A 14,955-nucleotide genomic window follows, 5' to 3' on the forward strand; every position below is an offset into this window, starting at 1 on the left:
TATTTATTTATTTGTTTATTTAGCCGATTGTTTTATCTATGCAATAATTTACAGATTTATTTAATCATTTATTTATGTATTTGCATAATTATTTATTATTGTTTTTGCAGGCTTCGTCCTCCATAAACAGTTTAAAACTGACTTCTTATGTATACAATAATTATATGTGAAATCGAACTTTATGCAATTATCTCTTGTTTGTTTGTTTATTTGTTTATTCATACATTTTAAATGCTAAATTACTTAAAACTTTAAATTATCCTTACATTTTATAATGTACGCCATGCAAGTAGTAGGCTATGTTTTTAAAATATGTTGTTAATTGTGTCTTTTATATTCTTGTTTTTTTTTTGTTTTTTTTTGCCTTGTCATTTGCAGATCAACTTTCTATTGGCTATCGGCGTTGCTCTTCCCTGCGCGCGCGCAGCTTGGAATGGGAATAAGGAAGTAAACAATAATGTGCGCAGAGGATCGAGCAGTGTTCCCATTGAAAAAAGAAAAGTTCTTGTATTGCCAAAGACGTAGCCTTTAAATATTACCCACGTCTGCTCTAAACGGCAACAAACAACGGCGCGTTTAGAGTTTGTAGTTGATGACAACATTTTCCACTGGTGAGTATATATGAACGCTTCTTCAAACTGATCAACTAATATAAAGAAGATAAGATCGAATACAGCAATATAAGATTCATAACATTCTGCACACAGACCTCCTGGGTTTATTATAACGACATAATAGCTGCTATTATGTCATTATGTCTCCTGAGACAATAGACTATTAACAGGATGCTATCAAATGACTGTATTCAACTACTTTGTTTACTGGTAATTGAACAAATGCCTGAAAGGATAGAAAATGAGTTCACTAAGACTTATATGCTGCATTAATAGTGGTGCAAGCTTTGTTATCTTATTCAAAACTATGTCTGTCTGTCTGTCTGTCTGTCTGTCTATCTATATAGCTCTATCTATCTATCTATCTATCTATCTATCTATCTATCTATCTATCTATCTATCTATCTATCTATCTATCTATCTATCTATATATATATACATATATATATATATATATATATATATATATATATATATATATATATATGTATGTATATATATATATAAATACACCAGGATAATTACAGTATAATTTACTACTCTTCATTGTCTATAAGTGCCAAAAAAGCCTCAAACTCATTATGATGGCAACCCGAAACAACACTGCCGGTGCTGCTCCAAACAACAAAGTGAAATACTCGAGGCTGGCAGACAGCGATGAAGGCTACATCGATCTACAGGTGAGAAAATATCTAAGCTGTAAAAGACTCGCCGGCCACTTTATCATGTACACCTTGAAAGTGCTATCAGTTAGAGGTTTTTTTTTTGCTCTCCAGAGCTCCCTTAAAGGTATATTTTTAAGGGATACTCTTAAAATGTATTCACTGTTTGCTCACCCTCAAGTGGTTCCAAACTTTTATAAGTTTCTTTTTTTTTTGCTGAACACAAAAGAAGATATTGTGAAGGAAACTGTAAATCTGTAACCATTGACATCCATAGTAGGAAAAACAGACACGAAACATCTTATTTTGTGTTTAACAGAAGACAGAACGCTATAAAGGTTTGAAACATTGGGTGAGTAAATGATGACAGAATTAAAAATTTTGGGAGAACTATCTCTTTATATCTCTGTGGCACAGATTCAACAAAGAGGAGCTGGAAACATTCCTTGGCATTATTGATATAATGATAAGTTGAAGTTTCTGAGAGTTTGTCAGCTGCACATTCATGATGTGACTCTCCTGTGGATTTTAGTTTAGTGAGCTGAATGTGATGTTCAAGAAAACAGTTTGAGATGCTTTGAGCTTTGTGTCACAGAGAGACCACAACAGTCGCAAGAAGGGATTACTGCGGTTTAGGGCTGCAACATACAGGGAAAGTAAACAATATTGTTGTTTAACTGTGTAATAAAGAAATTGCTAGCAAGATAACATTTAAATAAAGAAATGCTACTGTTATCTTTTTTCTTTAAATCATTAATTGATGTTTTGATAATACAGTAAAGATAAACAGGTAATAGATATTATTACTGAGACATTTATTTCAGTAGGGTGACACAGTGGCTCGGGGGTAAGCACTGTCGCTTCACAGCAAGAAGGTCACTGGTTTGAGTCCCGGCTGGGCCAGTTGGCATTTCTGTGTGGAGTTTGGATGTTCTTCCCGTGTTGGCGTGGGTTTCCTCCAGGTGCTCCGGTTTCTTCCAAAGTCCAAAGACATGCACTATAGGTGAATTGAACAACTAACTAAATTGAATAACTAACTAAACATAACTAAATTGGCCGTAGTGTATGTGTGTGAATGAGTGTGCATGGATGTTTTCCAGTACTGGGTTGCAGCTGGAAGGGCATCTGCGGTGTAAAACATATGCTGGATAAGTTGGCGGTTCATTCCACCGTGGCAACCCCTGATTAATAAAGGGACTAAGACGAAGTAAAATGAATGAATGAAATTATTTCAGTATGTTGACTACTTCCAACTGAAACAGAATATTGAGTAGGGGGCGGGGCTTTCTTTTCATGCATCATTCCCTCATAGGAAAGTAACAGTAGGAGGGGTGTTGTTAAGATTATTTTGACTGAAGCTGTCAAACCAACAATATGGCAGTTTGTAACCTTTTGATTTAGTGGCATATTGGTATTAATTTGTACAACTTATTAACATTTGCTCATCTCCCAATGACGGTTGGGAGATGGGCTTAGGTGCTAAAATATAAATACCATACATTTTCATATTACTGGACTCAAATTAGCCACTAAACTGACAAAAATGTAAAAAGTAGTTTTGTTTCTTTGTGAAATCAAGCAACACTGTAGAAAAATTGCTGGGTTCCACACAATTGATTTGTGTTAGGGCAACATAAAGAAATTAAGTTAACTTAGTAGTTTTTACAAATTTAAACAGATCGAACATACTTAAGTATGTTGCAAAAAAAAAAAAAAGCTCAATAATTTTTTTTTTTTTAAATATTTTAAAATAAGTGGTTTGAACCAACATCAAATGTCATTATTTTCAGCGTAATCAAACTGATGTCAACAGAGAAGGCCACTCCAAATGTGGAACCAATTGGTCAGATTTAGATTTAGATATAATTGTTCACCTAAAGAACAGCAATGTGTGTTAGCAAAACAAATATTATAAATTTAGATTTCACTCAGACTTAACTCACCTTTCCTCCTCATTCTGATTCTCAGTTCAAACTTCAGCATACCGTCTTGTTGACCACATCTGTATCCCTAAAATCATTTCTGCCAGGCTTATTAAATCTTTGCATTAACAAGCAGCTGAACAGGTGTTCCTAACAGAGTGGCCTGTGAGTGTATATATTCTAATACATATTATTGTATGCATTAAAACATGAACACTCTTTTATAGTTCAAGAGAACCCCACCTAAAGTACCCTACAAGGCAATTGCCCTGGCAACGTTCCTATTTCTGGTGGGCTCTTTATTGATTATTGTTGGATCACTTCTATTGGCAGGATACATTGAGGTTACGGTGAGTAGACAAACCTGCAGTTCTGTGCTTGTTCAAGTGCACTGTACCTGTCAGTATGTTTGACAGCAATATTATGATCTTTTTGTAGTATCCAGATCGCACGATTCCAGTTCTCATCATCGGCATACTTATCTTTCTTCCTGGATTTTACCATCTTCGGATTGCTTATTATGCTTCCAAAGGTTACCGTGGTTACTCTTATGATGACATCCCAGATTTTGATGACTGAATGGATCTACTTACACTGAATGCTGTTACTTTTGTGTGTTTTTCTGAATCTGTTGCATGTGTTGCCTTCAGACTTTTATTGTCTATTTACTCGCTGTAAGAGAAACTATGGTACACTGTGGCCTGGCTGAGCTTTACTGAGCTGAATACCTTTATTTTACCAAAAGGAGAAAAAAAGTGCAATATTAATCAAAATAGAGGATTTATATTTAGATAAATACATAAAATGTCAACAACAAATATGCTGATATTTTCGTAGCTTTTTGTAAAACTCTATTTAAAGAAGTATTGTTTAGAAAGCAAGGAAATGCATATTTTTTTGTAATGGAGCATGTGTTATTTACTGTTTATACTACCAGTAAAACGTTTGGACACAATTTTTGTTTTAAATTTAATTTGTACACTATTTGCATGTACTGCATACATACATATATTAAAATATAACAAAAATATAACAACATTTTGTACAAAACTCATACAAAAGTTTGACGGAGATGGCCACCTTAAAATTCTTCTTTATAATCTTGACTACATTTAAAAAATCAATAAATATATAATTAATACATAAAATGCCCTTTGCTATTCCCTCCCTACCCTAGCCTTTATTTTTTCAACAGTGTGAGAAGCTTTATGCAGTATTAATATACAATGTAAATGTATTGTACACCCACACATAAGAAAAGAAAAGCAAAGTAAATGTAAGTTTCTTCCAGAGGTGTTTTTAAAGCATCTCAGAAATGTACTTTTGGGACCCCCTCGAAAATGAAATGGCTCATCTCAAGGGGCTATCTTATTCAATAAATTCAAATTCACCTCATAAAGCATATATAATATATCATATTTATAGTGATTTATAAAACAATTATTTGTTTCTTTTGTTTCTCTTTTAGCGTATTATTACCTTTTTAAGTTTATTATTAGAATTAACTTTTATATAAATGTAGTGAATATTAAAATATGATTTACTATGTAAAATACAGTAAATAGTAAGAATCAAATTCCAGCAGATGTGTCCAAGCCTTTGACTGGCAGTCTAATTGCTGTAGCAGTATTGTATTATTGCTGTTGATGAATAAACTGGTTTTATTCAGTTTTGATGTTCAACTGCTTGTGCTTATTTCTAAAGTAACAAACAGCTCTTTGAGAAGCAGTGAAGGATATGAGAACAATTAGCGTTTTCGATTAATTTTGATTTAAATATTTACACAATGTTGAAAATTGATACACTTAGATCCATTTAGTAAAGAAAAAATGTACGTTTTTTCAGAAAGTAATACAGGCCTGTAGCCAGCCTGGTAAAAGGGGTGGTTCTTTTTTCTCTAAAAGTTATTCGTGTCATTTTGTATGTAATTAATGAGGTTTAAATACTCCATTTAGTGACCTTTTAAGCATTATTTTCAGCTTGGCGTGTTAGATGGTCATCAAAACCACAATTTTTGATGTACCAAAAATATTTTCTAAAGATTTAGAATCAAGGAACATGGAAATTTTTATTATTTTTTTTATACAAATTAATTAAATCATAACAGTAGAAAGAATTTTGCAGCCTATTGTCATTTATTAGACAAATAACAAACTGTAGCACAGCTTTAATCAGTCAGAATTTGCCCATTTGCTTCAAAAAACCATTTAAAACATAATATGAATATTGTAGAGCTTAAGGATTTTTTCTAGCCTAAATTAAATTTGAACTTTTCTGGATAACAACAAAAGCCTATGTAGTATTCATATTAATTTGCTTTGCACATTTCATTGATAATTTTTTTTTTCTTTCAAGGTCCAAGATTTAGAATAAAAGTTATTTGTAAAATGTTTTCTGTATTTATTAACAACACAATAGTTTACTTCACTTACGTCAGATAAAGCCTTCGGGTTATTTCCACAATTTATGATGGCATAGCGGTCAAAATAGGATTAATGAGCTATCATGTATGGGGCACCCACTGGACCTTTGTCAGTGGGGGGTGGGTCTTTCGAACCATACGACCCCCCTGGTTACGGGCTAGCAAAAAAAAAAGAAAAAAAAAGGAGTATACAGTGCAATAATTGGTAGGGTTGTGTACGTTTATAGTTTGTTCAAAAATCACAGAAGAACATTGCTGTCCTCTAGTGGCGATTAGTAGCGTTAGGCTCACTTTATAGCAGAAGTGCTCTGCTACCGCTAGGGGGCCCCGTTACTGCTATATTTACAGTTGAAGTCAGAATTATTAGCCCCATGTTTATTTTTCCCCCAATTTCTGTTTAATGGGGAGAAGATTTTTTCAACACATTTCTAAACATAATAGTTTTAGTAACTCATCTCTAGAAACTGATTTCTTAAAAAAATTGCTTAAAGGGGCCAATAATTTTGTCCTTAAAATTTAAAACTGCTTTTATTCTAGCTGAAATAAAACAAATAAGACTTTCTCCAGAAGAAAGAAATTTTATCAGACCTACTGTGAAAACTTCCTTGCTCTGTTAAACATCGTTTGGGAAATATTTAAAAAAGTAAAAAAAAAAAAAAAATCAAAGGGTTGCTAATAATTCTGACTTCAACTGTATGTACACATCAAGCTGTCAATGCAAGGATTTATACTATTTAATACTGGATGTGGCAGGGAGCATTTATTACATTAAAATCTGAATTTTAAACTCAACAGGGCAAAGCAAAGTAAAATATTTTAATACTATTAATAAGTAATATTAGTATAGCTATAATAATAACAAAGCTGAATTTTAGTTTTTTAAGGATAAAAAAGTACAAATTACTTTTTAGGCAAAACATTACTGAAACTACAATGATTTTTCATTAACACATTATTCACTTTTTGAGCCGGATTTTATGAAATTATAAAAAAGAAAGTAAAAAAAAAAAAAAGTATAAGCCTAGCTCAACAGTTGTTTTGTCTTAATGTGTGTGTAATAAAAAGTAATCTATTTCTCCTTCATTTAATATTTTCAGCATTTTTATTATTTGCTTTATATTTATAAATGTTTATTGTCATCACTGGCATACACAGGTATCATTGGTTCAGTCCATAAGAGTCAGTCAGGTTACCCAAAGCATAGATGCATACAGTAAAATTGCAAGTGCAAACTCATCCTATACGGGATGTGAACCAGAAATGCATCTTATTCAAATTATTTAGAATTCTTTGTGAAAACTGCTCTTTTCCAGCAAGCATCAATGTCACTGTCAGATCCCAGACTGATGGCAATGACGACACCCAGTAGACATAGGTTTCCAGGCTAATCAGTGAGTTTATATTGTAATCATGAATACATAGAGAGGGTTTGCACTAACATCAATATTTGGTCAGTTACCCATATGCGCAGTCATACTGGTGTTACTTGGATGTAAACAACAGGATGGATTGCACAGTTAATATAGTGAATATATTGTTCTGTCTAAAAGTGTGGAAGCTGATAAATCACATTAAGAAGGTGTATGATAGTACACTGCAAGACATCTAAGAATAAAATGATTTAATCAGGTTTCAGCTAATTTTAAAATATATTTAAAGTTTAAGCTAATATTTTTTTGTCCTAATTTTAGGCAACAATACTTTTTTTTTTACAGTGTTGAACATTGTTGATAGTTAATCATTTTCTGCAGTAATAATCAGGAAAATATGCTAAGTTCATTCAGTTCTGCTAACATTGTTTATATTCTGTGCCTTTAATAGTTCCCCTTGATAACACATTATCAGATTGCAAGATATGCACAGATTTGACTGTTGCAGATCAATAAATTACAAGCAAAATATATTTACAACACAAATAAAGATAAAAACAAGCTAACAAGGGAGCTCGGCACAAATTGATCAAGTTGATCTCAATGTGCTGGCCACTGAGAGAAAAGAACAAAGGGACCAAAACAATTACAAATATTCTTAAGAAAATACTTGTTCACTTCACAGTAAAACGATGTAGTGTAACCAACTTCATCATGGCTCTCCTGCTGGTTATACGCTTACATTAACATGAAATAAATGGAAAAATAAAAAGTTTAAGAGAATAAACATTAATAAAAAAGTAAATGGAAAAAAATATAAATTAAGTAAACAAATAATTCAAGAATAAGTTCAGTATTAAGTTGAGTTAAAAATGAATTAAATTTGTGGTACTAAAGGATGCTACGTTATTTTTCTATTATTACATTTATCTAATTATTTATACACGTGTTCATATTTTTATATGGAGTATTTACGTTTTTAATATGGGGTTTGTTCTTCCATATTCATATTAAGTCTGAGTAAAACAATAATAATAAAGCTAAAATACAAAGTCTATCAAATAAAAAAAATATGAACAGTGCTCAGCATACTGTAAATGAGTGCACCCCATTTTGAAAATTAATATTTTTATCCATTTCAAAGTAAATGTAGGCAATGTATTTTGGTGCATTTAAACAAAACAGATTTATTTACAGATATATTTATTAAAATAATATTTTAGTCACTAAACATATTTAGAAATTTAAAGATTATACAATTAAATTCATGCAAAATACTGCAAAAAAAAAAAGTTTAATAAAATACAACCTACAAAATGTCAACAAATTTTTTAAGTTTCTTTGCTTGTCTTGAATTTTCCTCTTTTTTAAATTTATATTTAATATTTTTCTATAACATATATATTCGGGTGTACTAGTTTTTGGACCGTTATCGTAAGTTATTTTGTTATAAGCTCCAGATTTGGCTTCAGTACTGACTAATCACTTGTATATGCACAAATAATAGTGTATAGATTCCTATTAAAAATATGAATTTAAAAGATAGATTTGTGAGGGGTGTACGCTTATGCTGAGCACTGTGTGTAAGCTAATTTTACAAGTATGAATGTCCTTTTTTCATGTTCCCTGTAATTGGACATATGAGCTTGACCACCTCAGGAGAAATAGGCTTAACATAACAGATAGTTAACACAACAAGCTCTTGTTCACCTTCCTCGGTTGTTTTCCCTCCAAGGAAGGAATCTTATCTGTTGATATGATGTCATTTCACTTTGCCAGCTGTAGTCTACAGCAAGGTGGGCAATGCAGAAGTTTAGGGACGAGCTGAAATCCTTTATTATGTTTATTTAAATTAATGAATTACTTGAAATTACACACAAATGTATATTAGAGAGGAATACTATGGATATAGCAATAAATGTGGTACTCAGTATGAAGGTATTCTTCATTAGAATGACAAGCACATGGTGGCATGGAAAATTTCTGTAAAATTTAAAATGCTTTAGTATATCTGGATCATTATCACTATAAAGTGGCTTTGATGTCCCACGAGATTGAACCAGTCCTTTATGAACATACCGCGAAATAATGAAATTGTGATATTTTTATACAGTATAACTGGTTAAATCTTTACACACATGCAGGTACAACTATAAGAGTTTTGAAACATGTTTTTGTCAATTTTTGCATTATTCTTGAATTGAATGGGTGTGATTTTGCCTTGTCCCACACACTGCTCAGCCATCTTTAGTGAGTCTAAAAAGTAGGCAATTTAGATCAAATTAAAAAGATTTTAAAATATCTGTACTGACATCAACAAGTTATTTGAGAAAATACGTCATTTAGTTCAGTATAATTAAAAAAAAAGTTAATTATGCTTGTTCTAAACCTGCTATTATTTCAAAGACAACTTCAAACTGATTACTTTTATTTGAAAAAAGATAAATAAGAAAGAAAGAAAGAAAGAAAGAAAGAAAGAAAGAAAGAAAGAAAGAAAGATCTTTACTGGGAACACAAAAGGCACAGAATCCCAGGAATTAACTATTGTTAACAGTGTAATACTAGGTTTCACCTGCATGTAATATCCATCAACACCTAAAGCAAAATGTTGGCTATCTTCAATTTCATCCAACCCACATTCTGAGCCAACATGGTGAGATGTTTTATTTTATTTACATATTTTTTTTTTTTACAGGAGTGTTTTACCTGTGCCCAGGTGATAAACAAGATCAAAATCTTGACCAAAGTACAGCAGACACACCTGTGTATTATGAGGTCAGAGTCATCTAGTCAAATAGCCTGCTGTAACAAGATAGCTATAGACTAGCTATGGCTAATGGATTACTTTTTATTGTGTTAAATGTCCCCTGTTATTCAGCCGGTAAACATTAATTTGAATAGTATTCATGGTCATTTGTTGATTTAAACATATTTTTTTCTTGACTTTTCTTAATCAAAAGCTGAAAATGTGTAGATTTGTGTGCAGGTTCATTTGTTTGTGCGTGTGCTCTTTGCGCATGCGCAGTGTTTTGCATTAGTTTGGTGAAAGAGCAACAGCGGGAGGAGTGAACTGAAGTCCCACAGAGAGCCTCTCTGATGCACGAGCGTCAGCCTCCCGTGCCGAAAGTTTAAACGCTCGCTTTTCGTCACTATTTTATCGAGATAAGAGAAAAACTGCAATACACCTGGCAAAGTTTCTAAAGTGGTCTTTGGAAATTAGTCGTGATGTGGAATAACGCGGAGGAAGTTTAATTTCTGACTTGGGAATAATTCTCCGTAGTGTTTTTCCGTCATCAACTGCTTACTCCAGCTGATTGCTGAAGTGATACAGGTGAGTACAAACAACACGGTTTACTCTGACTTACAGGATTCATTCTTTCTTTAAGTAGATCGGAATTAAAAGAAAAAAAATATTAATAGGCCAATAAAAAAATCAGCTTAATTATTAAACACGTAATCGTAAAACAAAATGAGGCAGAAGTCAGTTTATAGAGATATGCGAACTGCTTCTCTGCAAAAATTGGCTTTTCTATAGGCTATTGGTATCTATCTATCTATCTATCTATCTATCTATCTATCTATCTATCTATCTATCTATCTATCTATCTGTCTGTCTGTCTGTCTGTCTGTCTGTCTGTCTGTCTGTCTGTCTGTCTGTCTGTCACGATTGTTTTTTTATCCAAGGTAAATATTTCTAAAGTTTTAAAAGTAATGGAAATAAAGTACCATTACCAAAATGTTTGTTTTCAGTGTAGTGTTTTTGGGATATGTTGATGCTTTAATGTGTGTCTGCCAGTGTTTTCTTTTTTTTCTATCTATCTATCTATCTATCTATCTATCTATCTATCTATCTATCTGTCTGTCTGTCTGTCTGTCTGTCTGTCTGTCTGTCTGTCTGTCTGTCTGTCTGTCTGTCTGTCTGTCTGTCTGTCTGTCTGTCTGTCTGTCTGTCTGTCTGTCTGTCTGTCTGTCTGTCTGTCTGTCTGTCTGTCTGTCTGTCTGTCTGTCTGTCTGTCTGTCTGTCTGTCTGTCATCTCGCCATTTGGCAAACTTAAATTGACTTACATTGCCAGCAGCAGTTATATGTTGATTTGGCTCTAAATTGTGGTAGAATAGATTAGGTTTTGTTGGTTTTGTGTTTGTTTGAGATGTGTGGGATTTATTTTTTATTTGACTGTCAGTGGCAGTTCAGCATAAAGGAATCAAATGTTGTTTTTTGCCTCTGAAAAAAAGTCCAAGTGGATTTTTAATGATAGGTTGAGCAAAATGCTACACTGTGGAGCCCAAAAAGTGAAGATAACTCAAACCATTTGTGGAAACCGAATGCAACAAAACATTTAAGTTCAAAAACGAATCCTAATCAGTACAGTAATTTTAATCCATTTGAGTAAACAAAGCAATTTGAGCACAGTAAACCTTATAAATGAAAAGAATTCAAACCAACTGAGTACTGTAAAACCAAATAAGTTAAGGCAACTCAAACCATTTAAAGAAGCAGATCGCTACTAACCATTTAAGTTAAAAAAACTAATCAATGAGTACTGTGAACTTACTTCATTTAAGTTGAGGTAATAAGGTAATTAAATAACTCATTACCTTTAAAACTGAGTTCAAAACTCTTTTCAAATGAATATAATTAACTTTTAGTCAATTTTGAGTTAACTACACTCATTTCATTTGATAAAGTTGACTGTTGGGTTTCACAGTGCAACATGAAGCCAAAGTATGTCTTACAATAATAATAAAAAAGTTTTGTTGTAGATCTGTCGCTCTAATTTATCTTACATCTTGGCATGTCCATCTACAATTCATGTTTGGACAAAGAAAAAAATATATATATACATATATATATATTTACCCCTATCAAGTTTTCCAGTGCTTACCCACTTAATTACTTACTATTGTATTGTCATTATTAGGGTTTAACCATCCATTAATCAGACTGAGTGTAAACAATGCTTATTGAGTCTAAACAGTGGTTGTGACAATGGACTTGTTCTGTGACTCACATGTAGTTTTAGACTGAGTTACATGCTCATGATATTCACAATATTTACACTGTAAATTCAGAGTATATCACACCAGACAGAGGCGCACCGCTTTTATTGACAGTGATATAAATCTGCCACTTTTTTCAGGCTCACTGCAACCAGATTATCCTGGATTACACTGTGCTCTGTGTGTGATCCCAGATCCCATAAACCAGGGAGCATTCATACGTTGCACCATACAATGTATGGATTATGGTGCTTGCATATGTTAGGTTGTTAAATGTGTATCGCTGTTTGGAAAAAAAGGCTAATCTATAATCAACACATTAACACACAGTCAAAGACTTTATTTTGAATCTGAACATTAGAGAGATTCTTGTTTTTTGTCAACAAAGATAATGTCTACCATACATTTTTTACTGGAGGATTAAAGATACTTACTAAAATATTGCAAAATGGTTAAAAATAACAACTAAAAAACATTAGTATATTTAAAAAAATTGACACAATTAAACCATAATTTAGGATTCACAGTATAGCCCCAAATTACTGTCATTTAAAACTTATAATTTGACCCTTTTCTTTAAATTACCCACTTCTCAGTTAATAATAATTTAGATATTAAAACATAAAATTAAAAAAATATATAAAAAATATCAATCATTTAAGGTACAGCAAAATTATCATATAATATACAGAAATTAGTAAGCATAAGTGAGAATAAATGTTATGCTGCGTGACGATGGAAATCATATTTTGACATTTTGTTTTTCATAAAGTTATTTTAAGTCTAAAATATGCACACAATCTACATTTAAAGTGCTTTTTCTATATTTAAAATCATTGTTATCAAAATGCTGATCTTTGAAGAAATAGTTGACCCAAAGATTCAATTTTACTCACCATTTACTCATGCTCAAGTGGTTTATATATACAGTTGAAGTCAGAATTATTAGCCCCCCTTTGATTTATATATACAATATTTCTCAAATGATGTTTTTTGTTTCAGCTAGAGTAAAAGCAGTTTTTAATTTTTTAAAAGCCATTTTAGGTCAAAATTATTAGCCCCCTTAAGCTATATATATTTTCAATAGTCTACGGAACAAACCATCATTATACAAGAACTTGCCTAATTACCCAAACCTGCCTAGTTAACCTAATTAACCCAGTTAAGCCTTTTAAATGTCACTTTAAGCTGTTTAGAAGTTTCTTGAAAAATATCTAGTAAAATTTACTGGCATCATGGCAAAGATAAAATATATCAGTTTTTAGTGATGAGGTATTATACCTATTATGTTTAGAAATGTGTTAAAAAATATCTCCGTTAAACAGAAATTGGGGAAAAATAAACGGAGCTAATAAGTCAGGGGGTGGGGGTGGGGGGGGGGGGGGGGTTGGGCTAATAATTCTGACTTCAACTGTATATATAAACCACTTGAGCATGAGTAAATGGTGGGATAATTTTCATTTTTTGGTCAATTATTTATTTAAATATTAAGCATTTTGATTTTAAATACGTAAGGTAAGGGAAGTTTATTTACTTTCATATAAATGGCAATTAAAAGTGCTTTACATAAACAGGAATAAAAGTGACAAGTATAAATAAAATAGAAACAAATAATATAAAAACATGAAAACAGCATAAAGACATTGTTTTTCATATTCCAAACCAACGGTGTATCATGTTTTCTCATTTTACTCTGGGACTTCCCCATTCTGGTGATGTAGAAAGCACGTTACATGCAGATTGTGTATATTTTAGATTTCAAATAACTTTATGAAAAACAAAATGTCAAAATATGACTTCCATCATCATGTGGCGTAACATTATGCTTACTAATTTCTGTATAATATATAGGATATTTTCCTTTTTTTAATAAAAAAAAAAACATTTGAAAACAAATGCTATTCTGAAGAATTTTGGAAACCAATATATTTATATTCTGTGGAAATCAATCTATGTTGGATGTATAACTGAGGATGGAAACTCAAATGGGTTTTGAACAAGTAAAAAAGAGCAAATAATTACAGAATTTTCATTTTTGTGTGAATTCCTTTACCAAATATTTCATTGTTTAAGGTGACGTATTTTGTGATTTTAAGAATCATGCATTTTTTCCATCTTTGCAAATGTTTTGTTTATGTTTTCGCCACTGAAAAGATTTGCATGTTGTTGAAAATTCGTGGTCAGCTTTGACTTTTGCTGCAAATTTTCCTCCCACAAACAGTGATCTCATCGCTTTTGCTTTTAGGTTATTTTAAGTGCTTTGTAATGGACCAAAATGATCCATCTATAGCAGCTAAATCTCTATTATCATTCTAAAACAAGTGCAATATTTTTTAAGTGCACATCTGGCTGCATCATCTGTTAAGTTCATTGGGCTATTGTTGGTTGCTTTGCAAAATACGCAAAGTGGGTTAACATTTCTGACCTCTGTGAATCAATGTTTAGGCCATTTGTCTGATTAAATCCACGAGCTCCGGTGTAACAGGGAATCTGCTTTAAGCCTTAGAATTGCGGGTCCAGCTGCTACAAATGATCTGTTTATTTGCTCTAGTGAACAAATGGGTTTGTAAAGTAGTACTCACTTTCACAGTGTGACGTGACTATGGTTTTAAAGGCTTTTAAAGCGTAAACAGGCCTGCTGCAGGTTGCTGGTGTGAATGTGTCTTGTTTGTTGCACACTTTGCAATGTTTTCTTGGTAACGCTTTCTTTTACAACCCGCAAAGTACCGCGTAAGTACAGTGAAATTACAGTGTACTTTTCTGTACGTACTGTGTAAGTATAATGAACGTATGTGTAGGTATAAGGGAACAAACCGTAATGCTTGGGTAAAAAGGGGTAACAACCAGATGTTCATCACGAAAATGACCGCGTAAGTACAGTGAAATAACGGTGTACTTTTCTGTACCTATAGTGTAAGTATAAATAATGTTTACGTAAGTATAAGGGAACAAACTGTAATGCTCGGG

At 32.3% G+C, this 14,955-nt stretch overlaps 2 protein-coding genes across 5 annotated transcripts in view; both read left to right on the forward strand.

Annotated features, from left to right (window-relative positions):
• The first annotated feature begins 435 nt into the window (after nt 1-435).
• The window catches only part of igsf9a (immunoglobulin superfamily, member 9a), a 73,927-nt gene continuing 59,407 nt past the window's right edge, over nt 436-14,955 (forward strand). For 2 of the 4 annotated variants that reach the window (XM_087270440.1, XM_087270442.1), the window contains exon 1: nt 436-611. The gene's annotated coding sequence lies outside the window, so the exon portion shown is untranslated. Of the gene's footprint in view, nt 612-10,062; nt 10,322-14,955 lie in introns of those variants that run through there. The other 2 variants (XM_087270439.1, XM_087270441.1) reach the window with 1 other exon arrangement.
• On the forward strand, nt 570-4,866 carry tmem230a (transmembrane protein 230a). The gene is given in 4 exon segments (NM_001004006.1): nt 570-611; nt 1,172-1,294; nt 3,426-3,548; nt 3,637-4,866. Coding segments are annotated over 3 exon segments (363 nt in total). The 5' UTR covers nt 570-611; nt 1,172-1,195; the 3' UTR covers nt 3,778-4,866.

This window comes from Danio rerio, chromosome 10 (assembly GCF_052040795.2).
Source record: "Danio rerio strain M-AB ecotype USA chromosome 10, GRCz13ab, whole genome shotgun sequence".
NCBI lineage: Eukaryota > Metazoa > Chordata > Actinopteri > Cypriniformes > Danionidae > Danio > Danio rerio.